The following is a 26,266-nucleotide window of genomic DNA, read 5'->3' as shown; positions in this document are numbered from 1 at the left end:
GCATCTTGCATTTCCAGGGTGACCATCCAGTCCCCTTGCTGCACTGAAGACACAACTGAATGCACTGTCTCCATGTGGAACTTGGTCTTCAGGACAAAAGCATTCCGGACGCTGATGTCCAAAACGGCCCCCAGGCCTTCGAAACCACAAAAAGGTGGTAAAAAACCTTCTGAGTGGCAATCTAGTACCTCTTCCTCAGCTCCCTTGATGATCAGGGATTCAACTTCCTGAAAGAGTGCCAAAAACTTTGTCGAACCTTCTGAATACACTGTCAAGGCGATCGGTGATGTTACTAAGGGAGGAGCTTTCATGAAAGGAATGGCGTAGCCCTCCCTGAGTACCTTGACTACCCAAGGTTCCCCTCCAATGCACACCTATTCCTTCCAAAAAAGTAGAAGTCTGGCGCCTACTCTGGCACAGGGACTGAATTCTCATTTCTTGGGGTTGGTCTTGAATGATGACATCTTGATGGACTTTGTAGGAGGTCACAAGTTAGATCTAGATCTAGGCTGGGTTTTTGGTCCCTCCCCTCCCCCCCACAATGAAAGGGCTGAGGCTGTAAGGGTAAGAATGGTCTCAACGTGGAAGGCGCAGGATCCCTTAGACGTCTGGTGGATTGCCCTAACAGGTCAGTTGTACACTTCTACAAGTCTGAAAGAATCTCCTTCACTGTGACTTACGGAAAAAGGTGAGGCTTATCTAAAGGAGCGAAAAGAAGAGCTGATTTTTGTGTTGGCGAGACTTTTTCAAGGTGAAAGAACACCATAACTCCCTCTTTTTCATTGCATCCATTGAAAAGAGAGATGAGAGTTCTGAAGAGCTGCCTCTAACTGCCCAACTGGTGCAAGAAAGTACCCCAACAAATCAGAGGCAAAGTCTTCAGCGAGATCAGGACAGTCTTCAATCCTTCTCGCTAGTGCCCCAACAGTCCAATCAAGAAAGCTAAAAATCTCGAGAACCTTAAAAATGTTCTTGAAAAGGTGATCAAGCTTGGGGAGGAAAACATTATCTTGGCCCTGAAAATGGCTGTTCTACGAGCCAAATCAACCAGACCAGAAAAGTCCCCCTGGGAGGAGGCAAAAACTCCCAAGGGAGGAGCTTCCCCAGTGGCATAGAATGATTATCTCACCTTCATGAGTTTGCTGGGCGGAAAAGCAAATGCTGCTTTGCACTGCTCTCTCTTAAGAGGTCAGACAGTCATGCACCTCTCTGAGAGCCTTTCTCGAGGAAGAGGAAAGCGCTCATTTCGGTAGCTTGGCACCCTCAAAAGACTGCTTCCTCATGAGGAAGGTAGAAGCTGGAGAAGTTGGAGCAGCAGGAACGAAGTTATCTGGGAAACTATCCAGGAGAAATCTCAAAAGAGACAAGCACGCTGAATAGGGGACCGAATCCTGAACAACCTCTTCCTCCTCTGAAGAGATAGGTGACAAAAACTTGTCTTTGGTCTCAGGAACTGTTGAGGTTTTCTTCAAGAACCCCACAAGCTCTGTCAACATTCGCCGGAATGGGGCTAACGAATGACCCTCTTGAACTGATGATGACGGTAGCGGAAGAGTGGATGAAGCCGGGCACCCTGAAGCTGTCGCCGGCGCTCAGTCATTGGCACTGGAAGCTCAGGAGTTGGCGCTGGGGGGCTCAAAAGCGGAAGTATGGCATGAGATGGCGGGCGCCGGGCACTCAGAAGAAGTCGGGCACTTTGGACGCTTATAGCGCTCAAGACTGTCTCCCAACGAATGACAAGGGCAAGCTGGAGAAGCAGACTGGCCCTGAAAGCTGCAAGAGGGCTGCGGGCTAACCTGGGCAACCTGGAGAAGAGACTGATCCTGAAAGCTGTAGGAGGGCTGCAGGCTAACCTCCCTGTACCTCTTGACTGCCAGAGGAGAGGCATTGCCAAGCTCTGCGCGTCTCTTGAGCAGGCACCACGAAGCAGGATAGCGATGCGAGCACTTCTTGTCTGGGCTGGAAGTTTCCAAATCTGAGGAAAGCTGATAAACTGAAACGCCTTTCCGATGGTGTCTAGTTGAAGCCTGGGAATGACTGACAGGCTCGACGGGGGGACTGCCCATGGGCAAACCTCACCAGCCCCCCTTGGACCTATGGTATGTCTTCTCCCCGGTTCAGGGGAACAGGATAGGGACCTTCGTCTAGGGAGTATTGGTGGGACGGACAGCCACCTCCTCAACATTCACTACACTGTCACTTCTCAGTGCACTGTCACTATGCACATTTTTCTCCATTATAGATCTAACAGCAGACTCCATTTCCTTAACTGTATTGATAATAATCCACACTTCTGATCAAACCTTGATTCGAGGCTAGCAATGGTGTGGAGAGTGGAATCATGGGAACCTAGATCAGGGAGTAAGTGGTAAAGTAAGAGGGCTCAGGATGGGGGAAACAGAAGGCATTGGAGGAGTAACAGCTCTATCATTCACTACATTAAGAAAGGGAGTAGACACTGTACTAGCCCTATTCTCAGCCCTAAGGGCTGCCTTCCTCGTTCTATCTCTTTCAAGCTTGTCTAGAGGAGATTTTAAGGTCTTCCATTTTTTATCCTCCCAATCCAGATACTCTAAGCAAGTATTATCCTTACTACATTCTTGGCCCCTACATTTGTGCATTTAATATGAGACTCATAAGAAAACATAGTTAACCTAGTTTTACAACAATCTGAACAGAACTGACTACTAGAGGAGCTAGAATCCAACATGTTAACTAAAGAAATTCCTAAATCTTACCACAAAAAACAATCCACTAATGACTGAAAGCCACAAAGACAACAAATTCTAAATACTTCACCAAGATCGGACAAATACATATCCGAAAACCAATGAAGCAGCTGCGGAAAAGCCGGCAGGAAATGACCTGAGCTCTCTGCCAAGTTGCTCCTCTAAGTCCCGGGTAGTGGGTTGGACCTTGTCGCCTATACACAAATGATACAAGGCTGCCACGCGAATTTTGAATTTTTAAGCTGCCGTAGGTTAGGAACCAATAACTACGTAATTACTTGGTAAGTTACTTATAAAAAAGAAGATATTTTTTAAGACACAGGATCTTGACTTGCGAGCACCAATATTTATATCACTGAATGAATAATGATCAACAGATTTGCATTATACACAATGAAAGATCCTTGATTTTGGCCATCATGGCACTGTAGCACCTCTGAAGATGACACTGGCACCATGTGACACTAACCATGAGACAATACAGGCACCTGCTTCAACATGGTGAGGCTCTGTATGAACCAATGAAACCTTTTTATGATTAGAAAAGTCTTCAAGGGCCCATCAAGGTTGCCTTCACACAAACAGGCTCTAAAATTTTTCCTAAAAAAAATCAAGCTCTTTGTCATGGTTATTTACTGATGCAGATTTGTTGGTGGCATGCTTTAAATATTACAAACTCTGGATTGCATACAACTTTGTATGTTTCTTCAAAAGTTGTGAGCAGAGAGCAGATGCATAATAAACACGTTTTGATGAGGGAAAAAAATTTCAAAAGCACTCAAGAGCACTCCACTTGGAAACCCCTTGGTGTTTTCTTGGTCTTTACCTTCCTAGCAACTCGAGAAATCTCTAGACAGATGTCTAAACCAGATGCTGCAGCACCCAAGATTACCACAGTGTCATCTTTATACAGAAATGGTTCACGATAGTCATGACTATGGATCTTCCTTCCCTTAAAACATTCAATGCTCCTTATGTGGGGTATCCTTGGGACTGAGTAGTGTCTGAAACAAAAACAACTGTTTTACTGCTTGCTCTCTTATCTATCTTCACCTGAACTCATTGTTTTTTATTTTTTACTTTTAATTTCAACTCCTAAAATAGAGATCCAGAAAAACACAAATAAAAATCTGTACCACAATAATCACTTGTAAGGGAAAAAATTGTACTGAAATTGAAAAATTAAGAACCTTGTACTTACAAGTTCATTAATAGCATGTTCTCTTGTGCAAGTAGACTAAAGATGTTTTGACTTCAACTGGAAAATGACTATGTACAGTGCAACATTAATATACTTACAGAAGGAAAACCAATTAAAGATATTATTTTTATTTTATTTAAAACATTAATATACTTATAGAAGGAAAACCAATTAAAGAAATTATTTTTATTTTATTTATAACTTAAATGTTAAAAAATCAATCCATGAAATGACACAAATACGTAATACACAAACATTTTTTATGTATTCTTACCCATTGCAGATTAACAAAGCATCACAAGTAGTAGTTGAGGCTGCATTAGTCTCCAAGTCCTTGACTGTTACATTCCATGCAGGTGGGCCTTCCTCGTTCATCACAGGTGACACTTCTTCAACATGATGCCTGAACTGAAGAATAAATATGCTGTACAATAATGTGCTTACTTTCAATACATTATACTGCAATATATCTATTCGATAACAATTTAAACTCAAGTCACATTATGCCTAGAATGGTAAGTTACTAACTGAAGAAAATTTACAATATTAATTCATACCAACTACAAATAAAAAGCCAAAGAAAATGAAAAGCAACAAACCATCTCTAAATTATAGGAAATGATGTCACATTTAGCATCTCCTAAGAGAATTACCTAGCAAGAAATCAACAAATGACAAGAAAATGAAAATGAAAAGCCTCCCTCTGTTTCTGATCTAGTTCATGAATGAAAAGATAATCAATTGTTCATACTGTATCAAGTCTCAAAAAATTCATACACTAAATTATACTATAGCAAAATAAGAGCAAAAAATATATTTTCAAAATAGAATTGTTTCATATATACACCAAGTAGTCACATAGCTATAGTTTCTAACTCGCACGGCAGCCTTTTGTTTAAAAATCGCATTAGCACTTCGATAGTTTAGTGTAGGTAACAAGCCCTGCCCACTAACAGGAGTACTGGAAATGACTTAGCAGACAACCTCATTCTGTTTGTGCCCTTATGTCCATGAGAGGGGAAGAGGGAGGGCTCCGACTCTGTAATTACTTGGTAAGTATATATGAAACTTAATTTTATTATGGAAATATCATTTTCATATACTGTAAGTAACTTACCAAGTAATTACACAGCTGAATCCCACATTGATTGGGGATGGGATATATGGACATATTCTACTCCAAAACAATAAAGTATGGTAATGACTGAAATAGAAAGGATTGCTAGCACTGAAACAATGCTTGTGGTTTCCCTACCTGGTAAGAGAGCTACTCCAGGTGAATACTGCTTCTGGTTGGTGCTCATCTTAAGCCATAGTGGCACGGCAGTTGAGCCGTGGGTTGCTTCTACAGAAGTGGGAGTCTTGCAATGGAGGACAGGCCTGATTGCTGACAAGACACACATAAGTGCCCTTGCCCTGGGCAGAGTACCAACATAACAAATAACCAAACAATGCTGCCACCTACACAAACAAAAAACCACTAACCATCCACTATGAATGGTGGGTACTCCAGGTATAAGTACTGTATCCCCAGGCTCCCCCAAAACTTGACACCCTGCATCAAGGCGAAGCATCAAGGCAAAGAGACAGAGAAGAGAAATAATGCTTCCTATGCTTCTTCCCCCAATACCATGCCAGCCACTGACAATGGCCCCAGGGTACTGCAATTCTCAAACACTGTTTTGACTTCTTTTAAGTAGTGAGGTGTGAAGATCAATTTGCACCTCCAAAAGGTCGACTGAAGAATGGATGAAAGGGACATATTATGCCTGAAAGTGAGAGAGGTAGCGACTGCTCGGACTTCATGAGCTTTCACTTTGAAAATGACAAAATGTCCTCCTGAATCCGAGAATGCGCCTTGGAAATCAGATTCCTCAGGAAGAATGACAATGCATTCTTAGACAGAGGACAAGAAGGATTCTTGACAGAACATCAGAGGTTGCTGAATGGCCCTCTGATCCTCTCGGTCCTGTGCAGATAATATCTTAGGGCTCTAACGGGGCAAAGAACCCTTTCTTCTTCCTCCAGGCCAAGGATTTCCATTAAACTCTTAAGGTGGAAGGAACCTTACCATGTTGAAGGAAGGGAAGGCATACAGATCCAGGCCCGACCATTTTTGGAGCATGGCGTCTGTCACCCATGCCAGGGGATCCGGGGCTGGAGAGCAGAAAAGGGAAGTCGATAGTTTCTTGAGGTGGCATACAGGTCCAAAGTCGGTTTGCCACATTATCTCCAAAGGTCGAGACAGACCAGGGGATTCAAGGTCCACTCGGTGGGAAGGATATGCTTCCGATGGCTTAGTTCGTCTGCCAGAAAGTTCAGTTTCCCCTGAATAAATCGAGTGACCAGCGTCACTTGATTCTGGTCTACCTATAGGAGAAGATCCTTTGCTGCCTGGCAAAGATAAAAGTTATGAGTGCCTCCTTGCTTTCGAATATACGTCAGTGTGGCGGTATTGTCCGCATGGACTACCACTATCTTGTTGTGGGTCATGGTTGAGAAGCACTGAAGACCTAGATGAATTGCCTCCAACTCCCCGACATTGATATGACAGTTCCATTCTCCTGGGGACCACGTCCTGGACATTTCCTGACTCCCCTGAATGGTTCCCCAACCTATATCTGAGGCATCTGAGTAAAAGTCTAGGTTAGGGCTCAGAGGATGAAGAGACTTTCCCTGCAAAAGTCTCCCTTCGGACAGCCACCACTGGAGGTCCAACTTGATTTCCTGAGTGATGGGAAACACAACTGAGTCTGGTTGGGTTTTCCTGTCCCACCAGTTTTTGAGATAGAATTGGAGGACTCTCATTTGGAGTCTGCCCAGCTTGATGAACGTTTCGATGGACACTAGAGTCCCCAGTAGGCTCGTCCATTGATGGGCTGAACAAAACGAGAGTGAGAAACTGCAGATCATCTAGAGGCAGTTGGCGATTCTTTTGCGGGAAGGAAAAACCTAAAAATTCTGACAATTGGGAGTCGTCCCCAAATAGAGGATCTCTTGTGTCAGGGCTAACTGGGACATTTGGAGGTTTATAAGTATTGTATGGCTAGTCTCTGAGTAAGGCAAAGAATGGTCTGCAAGCCCTTTGTGCACTTATCCTTCAAAGGGGATCGAAGAAGCCAGCTTTCCAGGTACACTCATTAAATGTGGCGCGCAATGTAGACCGCTCTGGTCCCTTGGGAAGATAACTGTCTCCTCGACCTTATCCGTCCTTACCCAAGCTTCCTCCAACCTGGCGAAGCCTGGGTAGGGGGCAGCAGGTCAGGGGAAAGAATTCCCACTCCTGAAGCCTGGCGCTGCCTAGACCCTCGATCATAGGGGATATCTTCATGCCGGGAGCATGAAGGCCAAAACGCCAGGGATTTCTTGTCAAATGGAGGAGGGCGTGAGGCATCCGAATGGGATAATGTCACGCACCCACCGCCAGCATGAACCCGGAGAGCATACTCTCCTGGCTCTGCAACCTCTCCGTAAGCTTGTTAAGCTTAGCATCCACCTCCGAGGTAAACTTCTGCAGAAGTATACCGGCAAACTCCTCCGGGTCAAAGGCAGGTTGGCGAGGAGGGCTAGCCTTAGCTGCCTGAACTCGCCTCCCTGCAGAGGAGGGCTCAGTTTGTGGAAGCCACCGGACTAGTGATCCCGTGTGGCTTCACCGGAGGGAAAGGGGTTGCTTTGCGGGAGGTTGCGGACTTATAGCCCTTCGCCTTCCAAGACTTCTTCAACTTGGGGACAGCGGATTGCGCCCTGTCCTCCAAGTAAGAAGACTTTTGAAAGCCCTGAAAAGAAGAAGCGGTGGATGAAGGGGAATCAAAAAGGGAGCCCGCCCCCACTGCCACTTACCCTCCCTACCTACCTCCTGGTCCTGTTCCGTTCATGGCTCCAGGTCAAGGTTTATGGCCGCTTAATTTCCTCTGACACCGCTAATGCATAAAGTTCTCGTCCCAAGGGAGGCTGGGTTTCTACCCGATCTGCTCGATGAGAGGACAACACTTTGGATGAACAGCCGCGAGATCCAAAGTGACGGGTAAAGCAGATTCGGATGTTCTCATCCAGAAACATATATCCCATCGAACATTCCTACCAAAACCAGCCACACCAGGCTCGATGGGGAACCCACATGCCACTGCGGGAAGCTTATCAGCCTGGAAGAGAGCAGGACTTAATGAACCGAAAGGCCAGTGAAGAGATATATAAGCAATATATCAGGAACATAACGCATTTCTGAAACAAGTGAGGCAACCAGGTAAACTAAAGGCAGTAACTATAGGCTTACCGACTCGTCCCCGATAAAAGCCAAAGAGCAAAGCAAACTCACAACCGTCCGGGTGCCGGCACGTATGAGGATCGTTTATCCGACTGCACAGCCCGAATGGGAACGGCAGACAATGTGCCCATAGGGCTGGTGCAGCACTGCAGTGCACCCGGCTCCTCACAACGCACGTCTGTAAGTGGAAGGCGCATATGAACATACGACTAAGGCGCCACCGGAGCAGAACCGCGAGATAGGGGACCTTAAATCCATAGCAGGCCGGAGCATGCTAATTAATTTATACTGACCCGCTGAGCATTCGTGGGACGATAAATCAGAGCAAAACATGACACACACTAAAATTAAGGAGCCGAGATAGTTCGACGGAGCAGGACCTAACCTAGGATCATGCAACTCTAATTGTAAAAATCAACTTAGTATAATTACCGCCGGAGTCCGCAGCAAAGTAATAGTTTATACCTAACCCGCCGGAGCAGTCTGGCGGGACGATAAACCAGAGCAAAAACACGATAATAATAATTAAATTAAGGAACGCCGAAATAGTTCACGGAGTAGGGACCTTAACCTAGGATCATGCAACTCTAATTGTAAATCAATCTTGTGTAGTAATTACTGCCGGAGTCCGGCAGTAAGTAAATGGTTAACAATATAGGATAGCAGTACACTGCTGGTCATAGTGTACCCCGCGCAGACCCCCGAGATCCCGTGCCTCCGCTACTTGGCGCACGGGAGGGCGGTAAATCATTACCTCCAGTTATTATACAGTTAAGGAGAACTAGGGCGTGACCATACAACCTACTGAAACCAAAACCACCGCAGTCGCAACAGGTGCAGAAGCAGCAACGGGAGGACCGGGACGGCAGAGCGGAACCAGCGAGGAAGTGTTTGAACCCCGAAGGTGATCGGGTTCAGCTCGACCCGAGGATGCAAATCAACGCAAACACTAACCGAGCTGCTGACATCAGAACGGAGGCCAGAGGGTGGTGATCAACCGGGAACCGATCAGTCCCCTCGGATGACGACGAAAAGACCCACGCCCCACACGCGAGACTAATGGCCACCACTGGTGTCAGGGAGGCAGGAATTAGAAGGTGGAATCGAGCATGTTCATGGACGGGACAACTCCACACTGACTGTAATCCACGGGCGCGAAACAGACGTATCGACTTCCCAAGCGCGCAGGAGACTCAAGGACATCACCAAAAGCATTTTAGGAGGATAGACACAGCACTATTCTAAAGCAACGCTAAGCTCACCCTCCTCTGAAGGCGCAGCCCAGAGCAGTGTAAAGGAGGAGAGAGAGGAGAGGAAGAGGGGTGAAGGGAAAGAGAAAGTCCTGTAACGCAGTCCAACCAACAACCGACCCATAGGCAGCAAATGCATAAAGAAGATCCCCTTTATTTTTCCCCTCCTCTTTAGAGGGAGGAGGGATGGGGGGCTTCAGATGCCCTAGCAAACCCGAAACGAGCGGTAAGGTGGATGGAACAACAAACAGGAACTCCTTTGACGCTCACATATCCTCCCCGCTCAAGCGACATAGTCGGAGATGGGAGCCAAGACAATGCCAAAGCCTAACCTGAATAGCCTAACTCCACCGATTGGAGCGAGAGGAATAGGCTAGGATCCCAATTTCTGATAAGTACTACAGGTTAACCAATAACCATATAAGTACACGTAATATGATCGAATATACAAAAATATAAGAACTTGTGCTAAGCGTATAGCCCAACCGAGCGAGGCGAACAGGAGGTAGGCAGCCAACCGGCTGCTCCTGACGCCGAGCCCGGACCACAATAAATCCGAATTATCCATGTCATCCATTACACTACAAATCAGAGAAACTGACAAAAGAAAGCACCACCTTGAGAGGGAACTACTAGCGAGCTCATAAGCTATGAATTAACTGTAAGAACCAAAATAGGGAGGAAGCTCCGTGAGGAATGACGCCAATCACCGTACCAGGAACCACCCGACATAGATAAATGCTCTCCAAAAGGAACTTCTGAAGGGGAATTACAAGACATGAATAAAATTGTAAACGACCGAGAGAACCCTGCAGAAACAAGCGGTAAGGGTGTACCTCAAGGTCATCATATGAGGCGGCGACCGCCGGGAGCTGTACTGACATATGACCCTGTAAATATTAACTACGGGCCATAAGAGCTCTACTGATAATAAAACCCCACAAGAAGATGGTAATTAACTTCATAAAGGTGAAATTGCTTGAAGACATGGTCAACCCAAGGAAAATTGGGTGAAAACCAGCACAAGAAAAAGCCTTCAAAGGAAAAACGCGGCTAGAATGGAATGAGTACAGATGGCGCTTTGGGGTCGTCGGTTACGGGCAGGAAGATGCGGCAAGCATCCGGCTCCTCACGCTCCGGGTTTTGGTCATTGGATGTCTTCAGAGTGCAGTCCTGTGGCAGTGACAACAATCACTCACCCTTATCTATACCGACGTCTATTTCATAATAGATGTTCGATCTGGGGGTAGTAACCCCAGCATTCCTGATAGCTTTTTTCTCTGGTATATTTAGCAATATTTATACCTAGAATCGCTATTAGAATTTCACCAGCTGATGGTGGGACGAAGCTCAGAAATCAAATGTTCAGTGTTCATTGCATAGACGGACTTTTGGCTGCACTTGCCAAGTGTCAAAAATAGATTACCCAATAGTAAATAAATTATTAGATATTTCTTTCAACAGTCGATATTAGTACACAACTTTTAAAAGAAATAAGAATTCATATTGATACACAAGGCTTCATTGTGAAATGTCAGTTTATGGTGTTAAGCCTACAAGTAATAGCAAGTGTAACTAGGCATATGAAAATAAATTATGTTTACTACTAATATTTAAGCAGTACAATTTAATTAGTCTACTGTTTCACTTCAGAATTACTGTCTGCATTAATGATGTTGAAATTGGTTTTACATTTAAGCACTAATTGCAAATCAAGCCCTTCTAACTTTTAATCATATTTTCATCCCCAGAGTTTTATGTAAGAAAAAATATTGAGTATAATAGCACATTTTTTTTTTTATCACATTGATACCAAGGTAACAGAAACAGAGAGCAGCTGTAACAGAAATTTACTTCTACATACAACTGTTGTTTTTTTTTCTCCACCAAAGTTCAAAATAAAAACCCAGCTAAGTAATAAATAGTTAGTTGAGTGACTAAAGTGCAGTGTGTGAACTTTGAAGTCTTCTCATGGTCATGTTGCCATCACAGAGTTTTTGTAATTGCTAGATCCAGGTTTTTAAAAAACCTATCAGGAGAGAAACGAGATTAAGAAACAAATAACATTCACTAAATTATTGTTGTAACAAGGTGAAAACTAGCTGTTTTTAATGCTTAGTTAAAGGGAAATGGTATCTGCAAATGGTATCACTGGTTACCCAATGATTTCATGTATGTTGCCAGTACTTGCTAGATTTTTCAATGTGCGGCAATGTTAAACATTATGCGGAGAACTCAAGTAATTTAATAAAGTGCACAGTTTCTAATTGCTGTTATAGCTTGAAAATCCTAGGTCTGCTTGTCACAATCATGAACTGTTCCAGGTTCTTTCAAACTCTAAACAATAATTTTTTCAACACCAGCAATCGAAATATGGAAATGAGTGTAAAGAAACTCACACAACACTACAACACATTTATTTACAACCTTATTTACAAAAAAAAAAATGAAATGTTGTTTCCCCTTTGCTCTCATTCAGGCAACACTAAACAAAACAAATGTACTGTAAGCAGTTATAGTTAGGGGAAACAGGTTGCAAGCTAGAGCAATCTTAATACTTAAATGGTGAGTTGGTGAGTTATCCTTCTTGGCTGGGGTTTCAGCTGAAGAGATGATGCTGGCACGATGACCATGGGGCTTGAAGATCGCCACAGCAGTGGGCAGCTGGGAACTCAGCAGAGATGTTACTGCACGATGACCACGGCTTGTAGATCGCCACAAAAGGACAGTTTTCAGAAGATGGCAATGCTGTTTCTCCAAGAATCCAGAGATTGTGCAAAATGAAGGGCAGGAAGGACTGGCCACTCCTCCCCACACACGCAGGAAGCATTGACTACTTTTCTTCATCACTGGTGGCTGTAGGGCTCGCTGCCTCACCCGCTCAAACTTGAGGGCTTAGGACTTCTCATCACAAGCAGGAAGGGGCTGGCTGGCTTCTCTTCATTTCCGGTGCAGAACAAGGTTTTTGAGGAGAAGAGTAAGAGTCACCGGATGGGGAAAAATTCTAATTGAACCTTTGTTTCATCTGACCTCTGATGCCCTCTCTGTCTCTATCTGTTTCTATCTCTGTCTTGGGAGGTCTCTCTGGAAGCTTATATGCTACTGTAAGGGTAAAAGAGCTTCAGTGGACGACAGACAGTCGCTCTTTCCCATATCTGGAGTTTTTTATTTTCTGCATAATGCTTGGTACCTTAAAAACCGCCCCTTTCCAGTCACGCCATAGAAGCTTCCAGAACAAATTTTCTGATGCAGTGTGGATCGAATATTGCACCATGTTACAAAGTCATGGCATGAGATACCATGTGGTGTCGTTTCCACAAGAAAGGATTGTCATCGAATCTCTAATTGTCCATGAGGTGTTGACAGCAGTAACTGATCTGATGACATCTTCGGGCAAACACAGGAAGCAGTCACGTCTTGGAAAAGAGATATTTTTCTCTAATATATTTCAACATTTTTGCATCTACCAATGACACTGCTGGTGTGAGATTATTTAGAGGGACATTGTTTTCAGTGTTTTAATGAGGAAAAAGAAGCTTGTACTTATCTCTCTGAAGCTTCAATCAATTGTAGGTAAAATAATATTGTATAATAACAAATGAAAATTGTTAGCTAATTTTTATGTTGTTTAACATTTAAGTCCACATTTTCTGGTGACTTTTAAGCCTAGTTTACATGAAGAGAGTAGGTCAGAAATGTAACCCTTAACGCTTCCAGTTCTTGAGATCTTTTACAAGGTAAGGCTGCTTATCTGTTTCACTTAAACCATTGCACCAACTTGAATTTTTGCTGCCTGTATCACCTTCATCCATTTGATGGCTTGCTCAGTATGTCCATGTATACAGTACTAGAACCATTACATTGTTTTATAATTTTGTTTACAATTTTTATTTCGATAGTATTACAGTACTTTCTTTTTATTCAGGACTATTTGATGCTACAAAAATTGAAGCTCATGCAGCATTTCATGTGGGTATTATTTCTTCAGATTCAGACATGACTGGACATTGAAAATGATGATTCAGCAGTAAATCAAGGAAGACAAGGTTAGTTGATAATATTGATTTTTTTTTGAACATAAGAAATTATTCTTCCAGTTTTATTTATTTATTTATTTTTTTTTTGCTTTAGCATAGTGTGAAACTTTCCAAGTCTCTTCAACTCCTTTTTACATCATTTAAAGCTTTCATCAGCACATATCAGTTATTACATTCTTTTCATAGTCTCCATTTTTCTTCCGTAATTCACAAAAGATAAGGTAGTTCAGTAGTATATGAATTTAGTTTATAAGGGAAGATCCACGTTTTATCAGCTTTACATTAATAATCCTTTTGAATATCCAAATTATAAAATCATGTTGAAAATTTACGTCAATGCAAAAGTACCTCACATCACTGGAAAACCATTGCCAGATAGCTGGGAATTGCCAAAAGTAGGGGTATGGCTTAACCATGTTATTAAATATAAGTTGCTGATGAATGTGTTATGTTTTGTAGAAAGGTAAACCATTTCAGTGTCAGCACCATTTAAACTATTAAAGATAAGATTGTAATTAAATGATGTGTACAAACATAAAGTGCATGTAAAGATAGTCAAAATAACTGGCAATCCATCTTTAGATGTGGAAAAAGTGATTGGGTACTTTATTATTCATCTGTTTTTCTTGTCACCATGTTGCCTGTAGGATGACAGATATTTCTTCTTTTGGATGCCTTTTTAAAATTATTTCTTTGATATCCAGTAAAACAATATTCAAGTTGTTATTGTTTAATATCAAACCAATAATTTACAGCCATTTTATTTGTTATGAGATTTAATTTAACAACCACTCTCCGAGGGAAGAGGGTACCTCTGTCTTGCCAAATGATCAGCAGATGTGCAGCAATGTCTGCCCTCCATGTGTCAGACCAATTCATTTTTAATTTTTCTGCTGTTACACATGCATTCTTTCTGATATTTCATGTATCATCAAGTCATATCTATTCTTATCATTTTTGTATCACTCTTTCCTAATTATGATTTCATATTTTCATTGAGAATGTATACTGTAATTGTCACCGTACTATAGCTCAGCAGATCTTAAGTGGATAAAAAGGTGTTCAATATGGAATGCTACAAAATGGGTATTCCTGAATATGAACTTTCCATCAGGGTTATAAACACCAAGAGCAAGGCCTCCTATAAGCCAATTTGGATATCCAGAATACCATTCAAGTTTTCCACATTTTAAAATTGCTTTAATTAATAATTTGTTCCTACACAAATACAAACCCTCATGCTTTTCACTAGTATAAATCTGTGGAATGTAAGCTGGAATGGCTTTTAAAAACATACTGGCAAGAACGGGCCCCACCCATATTTCAGTCTGCATGCTACTTTTTTCTTTTGGTCGTCAGATGCAGATGTCTTTTCTGGTTTTCTGGAGCACTTTCGCTGTTATTTAGCTTCCATGCTCTGTGGTATTGAGTATTTTGGTTTTTTCTTTTTCTGTGAGTGATAGATTTGTTTTGTTTGCCTTGAAATGGATCAAACCCATAAATAATTATGCCAACCATTTTCTGCACCTAGAAAACCTCACTATCAAGCCCATCCTGATTGATAGACCTTTTATGGTTCCTATCAAGTGTTGAAGATCACCTGCATTACATATTGCAGAAAACATTTCTTTTGCAATGGGGAGGATCCATGTTCTGAGTGACAGGAGTGCCATCAGAGCAGTGGGTAAGATTTTAAGCCAAGAAGAAGAAGGCCAGGAAGATCTCACCTGTCATCAGAGGTGATCTAATCGGGTGACACTAAAGGAGGTCTTTTGCACCTACCCTCCACCTACTGTTTCAGCTCCCAAGAGAGCCATCTCCCCTTCGTTGTCTCACACCGATCATTTGGTGGGAGTTGGGAAGCGGGAGGGGACATTCACTCTGGTAACTGTTTTGAGGCTTCTTTTCACTGGGAGGGAGAGTCTTTGGCTGGTCTTCTTACTTCTTACACTCTTACAGTTCGCTCTGGTTGCCCCCAGGTCCCCAGTGTGAGGCACCTTCTGATGTCTACCAGAGAATTGCTAATGCATCTTCTGGTATATTTTGCAGCTTCCAGTCTTGGATGGTCTGGGGATGCAGGTTAGATATTTGTCGAGCTTATTCTTAAACACATCTACGCTCACTCCTGATGTTCCTCAGATGAGCTGGTAACGCATTGAATAGACGCTGCATTATCGATGCTGGTGCATAGTGGATTAATGTCCTGTGTGCTTTCCTTAGTTTTCCTGGTATAGTTTTGGGCAATTATTAACCCTTAATTACTGACTGACGTATTTTACGCCGACAAAAAGTTGTCTGTCGGGTGCCAAGTAATTTAAAATACGTTGGAATAATAAAAGTTTGTTTAAATATTCATGAAAAAATACTTATAGGCCTCGCTTGCAAAAAAATTTTAAATCACGTGCCTTGAGGGATGCTGGGAGTTCATGGATCACGCAGCTGTTTTGTTTACAAGAAAGGAACCAGCTGGGCGCATGACTTCTTCTTATCCCAAAAGAGCATCAGCCAGTTCGCTGAAAATCTCAGGAAATTCTTAGTCACTTTGTCAATTTTTGCACCGTTTTCTATTAGCCTTTACATAAAGTTTTATATATGAAAATGTTTGGTAATTTCATGTAGAATACAACAAAAATAACTCATGGTTGTAGATTTTATCAGTTTTGACATATTTTCATATGTAAATCACAGATAAGCAAAATTTCAACCTTGGTCAATTTTTGACTCGACCGAATGGTTTGAAAATGCAATTGTATGCTAAAACTCTTACATTCTAGTAATATTCAATGTTTGACTTCATATTTGAAAACAAACGAGAAGTCTCTACACAATATTTGATTTATGATGAATTTTTGAAAAACTTTTTCCTTACGCCTGCACTAACTCTGCTGAAAATCTCAGAAATTCTTTAGTCACTTTGTCGTAATTTTTGCACTGTTTCGTATTAGCTGTTGATAGTTTTATATATGAAAATGTGCGCATCATGTAGAATATAATAAAAATAACTATACGTTGTAGCTTTATCAGTTTTGGACATATTTTCATATAAATCATGATAAGTGCTGTACCCCCAACCTTCGTCAACTTTTGACTCTAACACCGAAATGGTCGAAAATGCAATTGTAAGCTAAAAACTTTACATTCTAGTAATATTCAATCATTTACCTTCATTTTGCAACAAACGAGAAGTCTCTGGGCACAATATTTCGATTTATGGTGAATTTTTGAAAACTTTTTCTCTTACGTCCACGCCGGCATTGCTGAAAATCTTGTAAGAGCCTGATGCCATCTCTTCCAAACACGTGTGTGTTCATCGTCCATCGGAGTGGACAAGACAACAAGAGCATCTCGTTTTTTCTAAAGGAACGCAATTTCAACCATATACAATATTTCCGCCTCTCGTTTCTCCCTAACCATCGCTATCGATGTATGTACAATCACTAATTACTTGCAATACACAAGCATTCTAATCTTAGTACTCATAATGTTCCAATGAATCTTCTGTATCAAACTGTGTGTATGTTTCTGTTTGTGAAGACGCCAAATGTCTCGCCACTCCGATGGATGACAAACACACGAACACACACGTTTGGAAGAGACGGCATCAGGCTCTTACAATCTCAGAAACTCTTTAGTCACTTTGTCGTAATTTTTGCATGGTTTTATATTAGCTGTTACGTAAAGTTTTATGTATGAAAATGTGTGCGCAATTTCATGTAGAATACAACAAAAATAACTCATGGTAGCTTTATCAACAATTTTTTGACATATTATAAATCACGATAAGTGCCAAAATTTCAACCTTCGGTCAACTTTGACTTGACGGAAATGGTAGAAAAAATGCAATTGTAAGCTAAAACTCTTACATTCTAGTAATATTCAGTCATTGACCTTCATTTTGCAACAAACAAGAAGTCTCTAGCGCAATATTTTGATTTTGGTGAATTTTTTGAAAATTTTTCCTTACGTCCGCGTGCACTAACTCTGCTGAAAATCTCAGAAATTCTGTAGTCACTTTGTCGTAATTTTTGCACCGTTTTATATTAGCCATTACATAACGTTTTATATATGAAAATGTGTGCAATTTCATGTAGAATACAACAAAAATAATTCATGGTTGTAGCTTTTATCAGTTTTGAAATATTTTCATATAAATCACAATAAGTGCAGAAATTCTCAACTTCCCTGTCAACTTTGACTCGAATTTAAATGGTCGAAAATGCAATTGTAAGCTAAAACTCTTACATTCTAGTAATATTCAATCATCACTCTTCATTTAAAACAAACGAGAAGTCTCTAGCACAATATTTCGATTTATAGAAATCTTTGAAAAAACTTTTCACGTCCACACTGGCTACTAATTCAAGTAATTATTCAGATAATATTTTCTCTGTGTTACTTTTTGATCATTTTACAATTTGTTATATACCAAAATCATCTAATTTAGTAAAATACAATGAAAAAAAATAACTCATTAGCTTTAACCGTTTTGCTCACATCGTGATTTGTATACAATTATATATGGTTTTTTTTTGTGCTGTCATATATTCCAGTATTTATATATGATAATGATATTTTTTTCATTTCTGGTGGTTGCATACTAAACTTCAGGCAATGAGAAAAAAGGAGCCAAAAAATGAACTCTTAATATTAAAAACTAAGCATTCTGTGATTTTTTAAAAAAAACTTTCTTTCCTCTTCGGCACTAATCAAACCGGCACACGGCAGACACTTTTGTAAATAGAGGCTCAGCGCTTAAGGGTTAATCTACTCTGCTTGCTCTTCTGGGATATATTTAGCTCCATATTGTTTTCTTCAGTAATTCCTTCTATCTGTTTCATGCCTGTATTATCATGTAGCGTTTTCTTCTCCTTTCGAGACTATAATTTTAAGAATTGTAGTCTTCCCAGTAGTCAAGGTCCTTAACTTCCCTCTAGGGTCCTGCCTTTTTTGCATGTAAGTTCCATGTAGAATTTCCCAAACCACCCTCGAGTTCTGCTTCATTAGTGATATGGCTGACATTCTAGTTGAAAAAAATAACACATAACCATAACTGATGTTTTGTAGGCTGTGTGGATCCTCAGAAAACCATGTGCAGAGTTTCAGAAGTGTCTGGCAAAGCTTCAATAAGAACCTTTGCTAGTTATGATTCTCAGGGAAGGATACTTTGTACCTTTTTTTATATATTTACTCCCTATCAGTTTCTCATATCCTCTTCCACACTCTTAATACAGAGAAGTTCTGAGTTGGGAGGGGTAGATTACACAGTTGTTATGCAACAAGGCCATTGAGACACTTTTATTCCAGTCACCAAGGTTTTACCATTATTTTTTCTTGTTCCCAAGACCTCAGGGAGGGAGCTGGAGGCCAGTTTTGGGCATTTCCAGCCTCAACAAATTTATTCATAATAATCCCTTTTCAATGAGTCATTTAGTTTGGTCCTGGCAGCCTTTCGGAAGGGCAAAGGATGAGTTCTGTCGACATGTAGGGCACGTACTTCCACATCCCGGTACACCTTCAGTAGAAGAAAAGTATCCTCCTGTGTGTTGGAACTTTCAGCAGGATGGAGTCATCTGCTTAGTATCAGAGTAGTTCTCTCATATTTGGACAACTGGTTCATTGTTACCAGTTTGTTTCGATGACCTTGAGGGTGAATATTTGTTTTATATCTAACCTCAGAGGTGGACATTTTATTCAGTGTTGACTTATCTATGCTTTTCCAATCCAGTCAGTTGTTTATATGGGGATGAAGATTTTGCAACAGAGAGATGAGTAGACAGTTTTTCTACCACTTTGATGACTTAATTGGTTGGCCCTGTAGACCTCTACTAGATTTACACTGTCCTCAGATGTCTCGGAGGCAGATTTGGGGGTCATTCTGAGAAACGTGGATTTCAGGGAGTTGGAAGGTAAACAGCCTGCAGCTTTTGGCAGTTTGGGATGGTCTTCTGCAAGCAGAACATATAGTCAGAGACAATACGATCACAGTCTTTTTCAACAATTCAACCTCTCGATTCATACACAAGACGACAAGGAGGCACATACTGGCAGAGATTTGTTCTAGACTAGCAAAAAAACTTCCTTCTCCTTTGGACAGTCCAACAACATTATTCCTTTACCTCGCTTTGTCCTAGGGAAAAACATTGTTATTGAAAACTAACTCAGCAGAAAAGGCTTGCCTCCTCTTCCTCAGGTTTGCCAGAAGTTGTGGAACCTGTGGGGAGACCCAAACACCAATCTGTTTATGACTGACCAAAACACTATCCCAGTTTACTGCCGCCCACGCCAGGATCCTCAGGCGTGGGCAGTTGATGCTTTCCTTCAAGAATGGTCAAATCTAGACCTTTTATGCTTTTCCTGTTTGCTGTTTTGAGGAAATACTCAACAAGTTGTGAGCTTTAAAACACACAAGGATGATTTTGATAGCTTGTTGGTGGCCCTAAAGGGATTTGTTCCCCAGCTTCCTTTCCTGGTGGTAAATGTTCCTTGTCTTTTTATATTCAGGAAAGATCTTTAGAGACAGTCTTGTTTGAGAAGACTGCCAAACAGTCTTAACAGAAGATTCCATCAAACTCCCACATCCTTCATCTGACTGCATGGAGATTGTCAGTTGTCTGTTATGAACTAAGGGCATTTCTAGAATGGCCAAGGAAGTAATCCTAAATCTAGAAGGCCCTACACTGTTAGCTTTGTGTATCAATAACAGTGGCTTCAGTATTATTAGATGCTGTGCTTGTCCAGAGTGATATCCAGCACCTGTTCACTAGATATCCTGATTTAAGTTCTGCCAGTATCTCAGGTATGCAAAGCAGTTTTCTGTCACAGCGATCAAAGGATATGCTTTACATTGCATTCAGTTCTGCATCATGCTGACTGGAATATTGCTGCACGGTTTAAAGTTTGAAGAGTCTTTCAATCTTTTGGTGCAGGAAATTTAGTCTTCCTATCGTGGTTGATGATGAAATTTAGACGTAGTCCTTCAGATTTCAGCATAACCTCAATTTGAGCCTTTTGATAAGGCATCACTTAAGAGCTTGAAGACCTTCTTTAGTTCTTGCTATGAAGGTTGAAGGGGTGAGCTTCAAGCCCTTTCTTGTATGCGGGCTTTGTTCTAGTGGCAACCTCTTTCTTTCATTGCTTAGAGAAAAGATATGGAAGTGAAAGCCCTTCCTATATTTGTGACAGTGCCTAATTTACCTGCTTTGCTAGACAATGAAGTAGCTGTCTCATGTCCAGTTAGAGCTCTAAAAGGTTTATATTAGCGAGCTTCAAGCCCTTTCTTGTAAGTGGGCTTTGTCCTAGTGGCAACCTCTCTCTTTTCTTTCATTGCGTAGAGAAAAGATATAGAAGTACCTAATTTAACAGGTTTAGTAGGTAATGAAGAAGTGGCTGCGTTATATCCAGCTAGAACCTGAAGGGTCACCTGACATACATAAACTCCTTAAGAGGAAGAGTTAAGTATTTATCTGTGGTGTTAGGAGACCAAACACTCTCTTATATCCAAGAATGCCTGTCGGGGTGTACACAGAAAGGCTGATTCCTGAGTTTTTACGCAGATAAAGTAATCCTCATGGCTTCTGTACCTTAAGCATGTCTTTATTTCCTTTAAAAACTTTCGCCAGAGAAGGTTGTCATGCAGCTCAGGGGAGATGTCACTGTTTTTGCTCATATTTGCAAAATGTTCAAATTTAGCATGAGGTGTAAAGCCCTTAGTCCTATCGTTGTAGTGGGGATGCTTTCTCTTGAACCAAATATGATAGTAACCTTGCTTTCTATCTTATCTTTAGTTGTTAGGAGATCCCGCTCTTGAATTTTGGGAGCATGAAGGTACACATTGGTGTATAGGCGCGCACCTTCATATGTGAAGGAGGTAGTTTTCTTTAGTCATTCCTACGCTTATTTAAACCCTCGGTCATTACGTATGGGAATTACTTTCAGCACAAGCTGGAGCTGGCAGTTTAAGTAAAAACAACATGGCTACCGACGGAAAGGGAGGAATCTTTCCTATCCAGATGGTAAGCATCCACTTTTCTTTTGGCTGCGTTCAGAGACAGATGTGTCTCTTCTGCTGCCTGCCGTTGAACTTATTTTTTAATTTTCTTTTAGTTTTTTGAGATATTTTGCTTATTTTTGAAATATTGCAACCTTATAACATATCTGCTTTCTTTTACTTTTTTGGTTTTTTTTGCTCCTTCTTGCTGCATAGTTTTTCCCACACAGTTATGCTGCGCAGTTATCATCATCTCATTTTAGCTTTGTGAGTATTTCTCTTTAACATTCTCTCTAACTTGTTTTGCCTTTTGATATAGCACAAACCCAACTCTTGTCTTAGCCTTGGTGTTTCTTTTATTCTGTTCTATTTTTAGACGCCTTCACAACCTCATGTTATCGAACATCTTTGTTATACATCTATTCTTGTTTGTTCTGAAGCGTTTTCTCTCAGAAACAAACAATTTTTATGTCGACTACACTATTACTTAGAATGTAATATTTCAGTCTTTCAGATGTTGATTGAGATTGAGAAGCTTGAGATGGAAGAGGGTTCCCTTGCTTCAGTGCAGTGGTGTTTTAATGCATATACGAGAGCTCTACTGCTTTCAAGCATGGAATCCCCTCTCTCTTCGCTCTTCACACGATGAGGACAGCTTTTCTTGATTTTAATCGCCTCCTTCGCTTTCTTCGTTGTCGTTTGCTGTATCACAGTCTTTCTGACTTCTTCCTTCCCTGGAAGTTACACATTCGGACATGTGCTAAGGACAGGAATGAAACATATGACACTTCTTCGGAGAGACGGCCTACAAGCCACGTTCACCCGCTCAACTTTGGTTCACGTGTGTGTACATCTTTGCTGTGTGCTGTAGCTTCATGGGCTAATTCACCCCTGCATTCATCGTTGGTTCTGCAATAGAAGTCGAGCCTTCACCTTTGTCTTTTGCTGTATGTCATGCCTGTGTCTTCCTTGATCGCTCCCCGAACGCACGCCTGCCGTCAGTGCACTCCCACCCGGGGTTTCTTCCTCCCTCCTTCTGTTGTCCCTCAGGGCACGGATGAGCTTTTCTTCAGTTCTACAGAGTCCCTGGCATACTTGTGCTTCCCTTCCTGCAAGTTTCCTTTTGGGAGCAGTTCCTGGTTGCCGTTTTCAGTGATGTTGCTGAAGTTTTCCGGACATATTAGCCAAAGATATGCTTTCCAACGAAAGCAGATATGTTGCTGTGCAATTTTGCACATATGTGTCTTTGCTTTGTGCTCGAAAAAGGCTGGGAAGAATCTAAAGAGCCAGATGCAGCAAGGAGAACACCCGAAACAGGGTTTCCTTATTGCAGAGTCTCCTTCCTCCTCTTGCTAGAGGAAGGAGCAGGATTTCTTCTATGATTCTAAGAAGAAAAATACAATGGTTGCTCGATGTGTAGTCTTACCACATCAGACGCCAGTTCCAGCAAGTGTCGGTTCGAGTCCCATTCCCTTCCCGAAGGAAGAGATCGGAAGCCTTCTCACTTCCAGAACCAACAACTTAGGTGAGATGCTACCTGTCCTCTTGAAGGAGCCAGGTAAGAAAACACAACTTGTTGAGCAACCACCACAGGACCAAGAAAAAAATGTTCCAAGGGCCTGTGGGCAAGAACGAAGGTAGAAGACAAGAGTGTGGTCTATGAGACCACATCTTGCTTCCAGACAGACAGAAACTTCTGGAATGCGAGGGATGGACCAAGCCAACGAGCTCTCAGGTTGTTGTTGTTGTTGTGGTTCCCCAGACTCTGTTATGCCAGGAAGCCTGCACCACGCAAGAAGGACACCACGCTTACTGGATCTGACCATAACTGTGTGGTAGTGTGGATGTTGTGTTGTTGTCTAAGGGCTGCCAAGTTAGGGCAATCTACTAAGAGATGTGTAATTGTGTGGGGACTAACTTGGCAGAGTGGACATATGTCTGTTTGGGTGTTGTCTATGCGGTGTTTGTAGGTGTTTAGTGATTGGTGATGACCACAGCGAAGTCGAGTCAGGTGTACTCTCTCAATCTTGAGAGCTGTGTTTCTGTACTGCTTATGTTGGGTGGGGTGCCGAGTATTTTGTTGTTGGGAAGGTTATTAAGTGCTTGTCTGGTGAGGTGAGTATGGATGTGCCTTTTGTTTTGTGTGCTGTTTGTGGGTGGTGGTATAGAATTCAAGATATCTGTATAGTGTCTGTGTGGTGTATTCGCTATTTGCCTGTGTGTTGGAGGGTGGTCGTGAAGGTAATAGCATGGGCTGTTTGTGTTGTTTATGACCGATGCCAAGAATTGTGTGCCTCTCATGTCTAAGTGTTGCCTGATGGTGAGAATCTTGGTTTTTAGCGTGTAAGTGTTCTATTGGTGTGGATTGTGTACTGCCAAGGATGATTCTCAGAGCTGTTTTGTATTATTTGTAGTTTGTTTAGTTGTGTGTTGGATATGGCAGGGTGCCAGCTGCAGAGTACATCCTTCGATCGCTTACGTAGCCAAGAGAAAGATGTGTTCTTAATCACTTCTTCTTGGGAGAGATAGTACAAGCGAAAACGTTGACGACATCCAGGTTAGGAATGTCGAGCCTTTCCAGAGAGTACCGCAGCTCCCTAACAGGACAAAGTAACGAATGATCTGGATCAACAATACAAAGTCCAAGGAGGAGAGGATCAAGAAGGACTCGAACCTGGCAAAAGATGTCGATGGATTCGTAGTCCACTAAGACATCCGAGAAGGAGTCGAGGTATTGATCCACTTCCCCTGTTCATCCATCTTCTATGCCAAGGCTGGGGCAAGGCGAGAGATGGTCATAAGTGGGCCGATCTCTGTCTGACGACTCTCACAAGGGTGCATGCAGAGCACGAGACAGGAACCCCTAACGAGAGCCACGTGCCACCCAGGGACCTCAGTTCCCTGGAACAGCAAGACCGAAAGAAGCTTCTCATCAGTAGCTAAATCTCGACTGAGGAGAGAAAGGCTACTTTTAGATGGATGACTAGGTTGCAAGGGCCTATGTTCTTCACGACAGAATCAGAGAGAAGCACCCCTCGGTGGAGAAGACGAGGAAGTCCGCAACCTGCTGAAGAGCGACTCTGACCCGAGAAGACGTTCCATCGATGACACCAACAAGCAAAGACGGATCCAGTCCTTGGAATAGAAATAGAGGATCTCAAGAGATATCCAGCTATATCCGTTGTCGCTCAGCTAGAAAGCCTATGCTTGCAAGGGAAGCTGGAGTCTCTTAGTCCTGAAAAACACAGGGATGCACAGCCTGCCACATGAGGTTGGGTCAGAGAGAACTCTTCTCGATGATTCAGAAGCAGAGCTATCAGGTCGGGCGAAAGGTGAGGTCTTCCAGTATCCATCTATAACTTGGGGTGAACAATGCTTGTTGAACCCCTAGCGAAACAGATAAATACAGAGGGATGACGTAGTGTTTCTCATAAAGACAGCATGCCTCATCATAGCAGCCTATGGGTCAGGCATGAAAGAGCGGGAAAACTACAGACTTTTGTTGTGCTGGGAGGCAAACAGAAAGACAACAGGGATCCCTTAGTCGAGCAGTCTCTTAAGAGAAGAAAAGAATGGAGATTGCACTCTGTCCCAGTCAACTGAACACAAGGCCGAGCTCACCTGCCAACACATCCCCTCTTAGAACATATCTGGCTAGCAGAACTATCAAGTTTGCTATAGGACACTCGAATACTTGCAATGTAAACTGATGAAACAGGAGGAAAAACGATCCCCTCTTGTTTGCTGACGTATGCCAATACTGTGGTGTTGTTGTTCAACAAAACCATTGAGTGTCGCAAACCCTATCCTGAAATTTTTGGAAGGCCAAAAGGCTGCCTGAGTTTCAGGATGCTTCTGAGAAGGTACTTGCCGTCTCGGTCACACACCTTACAGACAAAGTCTTACAGGCGTGCACCTATCCCTCAACTGGTATATCCATGAGTAGATGCATGATGCGAGGAGAATATGGAAGCATATTTGAAGGTTCCTTGTCAGTCAAGCATTAGCCTAAATCTTTCCCCATCCTTTGAAGGAGAAAGAAGGATGGAGGACTGGAAGCAGACCTCCTTCATTCTCCATGACGAGAATGAAGGTGAAGCTGATCCGTGGGGAAGCTTCTGCAAAATGAAAGGATACCAAGACGATTAGCTCTAGCCGAGCTGGCATTCCCCAAATCGGGAACATGGGACAGAAGTTTGATGAAAAGAATTGCCAAGATTCCAAGGGAAGTGGCTACTTCTCCTGAAGGAATCCATTTCCAGGTCTCAGCAATGTTGCTGCCAGGCCCAGAGACTCAACAAGTATCACTTCACCCAGGCATCTGCAGTAGAACTTCTGTATTCCGACTCATTCAGAATAAGTATAGCATTTCAAATCGTCAGTGCTGTCGTATAGCCAAAACGATCTGAAACGTACTGACCCAAATCGTAGCCTAAGTCTTATGCTGCGACACCCAGGTTACTTCACTCTTATGTTAGTTTAAATTGTGATTATGTTAATTCATTGCATTGTTTATATTAACTAAACTAACAATATGAACTTACTATTGGTGCATTCAAGTGTTCCTAGCTCGATGTACTGTTAGACTGGCGTAAGCACAGTCTCTATTTCACTACCCTCATCTAAAGCACACCTCAAGAAATTCTCCTTACATTTCGATATGCATATCTCCTAAAGAAGGTTTCCCTAAATGTACTTTAAGATGAATATGAATACTTATATGGATTTGTAGACACCAACAATTATGGCTGCATTCTTGAGTCCTCCACCAGCTAGATCCACACTATGTTACAGCTAT

General features: G+C 42.1%; 1 protein-coding gene across 4 annotated transcripts in view; it reads right to left on the bottom strand.

Moving 5' to 3' along the window:
• The window catches only part of LOC136836408 (uncharacterized), a 200,178-nt gene that overhangs the window by 149,928 nt on the left and 23,984 nt on the right, over positions 1-26,266 (bottom strand). For 3 of the 4 annotated variants that reach the window (XM_067100616.1, XM_067100618.1, XM_067100619.1), the window contains exons 2-3: positions 4,205-4,338; positions 3,556-3,733 (exon numbers count right to left, since the gene is read on the bottom strand). In XM_067100616.1, coding sequence (XP_066956717.1) covers positions 3,556-3,733; positions 4,205-4,305 — 279 coding nt within the window. In that variant the 5' untranslated portion in view covers positions 4,306-4,338. Of the gene's footprint in view, positions 1-3,555; positions 3,734-3,930; positions 3,999-4,204; positions 4,341-26,266 lie in introns of those variants that run through there. The other variant, XM_067100617.1, reaches the window with a different exon arrangement.

The sequence above is a fragment of the Macrobrachium rosenbergii genome, chromosome 56 (genome assembly GCF_040412425.1).
Source record: "Macrobrachium rosenbergii isolate ZJJX-2024 chromosome 56, ASM4041242v1, whole genome shotgun sequence".
Lineage (NCBI taxonomy): Eukaryota > Metazoa > Arthropoda > Malacostraca > Decapoda > Palaemonidae > Macrobrachium > Macrobrachium rosenbergii.
The sequence above is the reverse complement of the archived record's forward strand: the minus strand, read 5'-3'. Positions and strand labels throughout refer to the sequence as shown.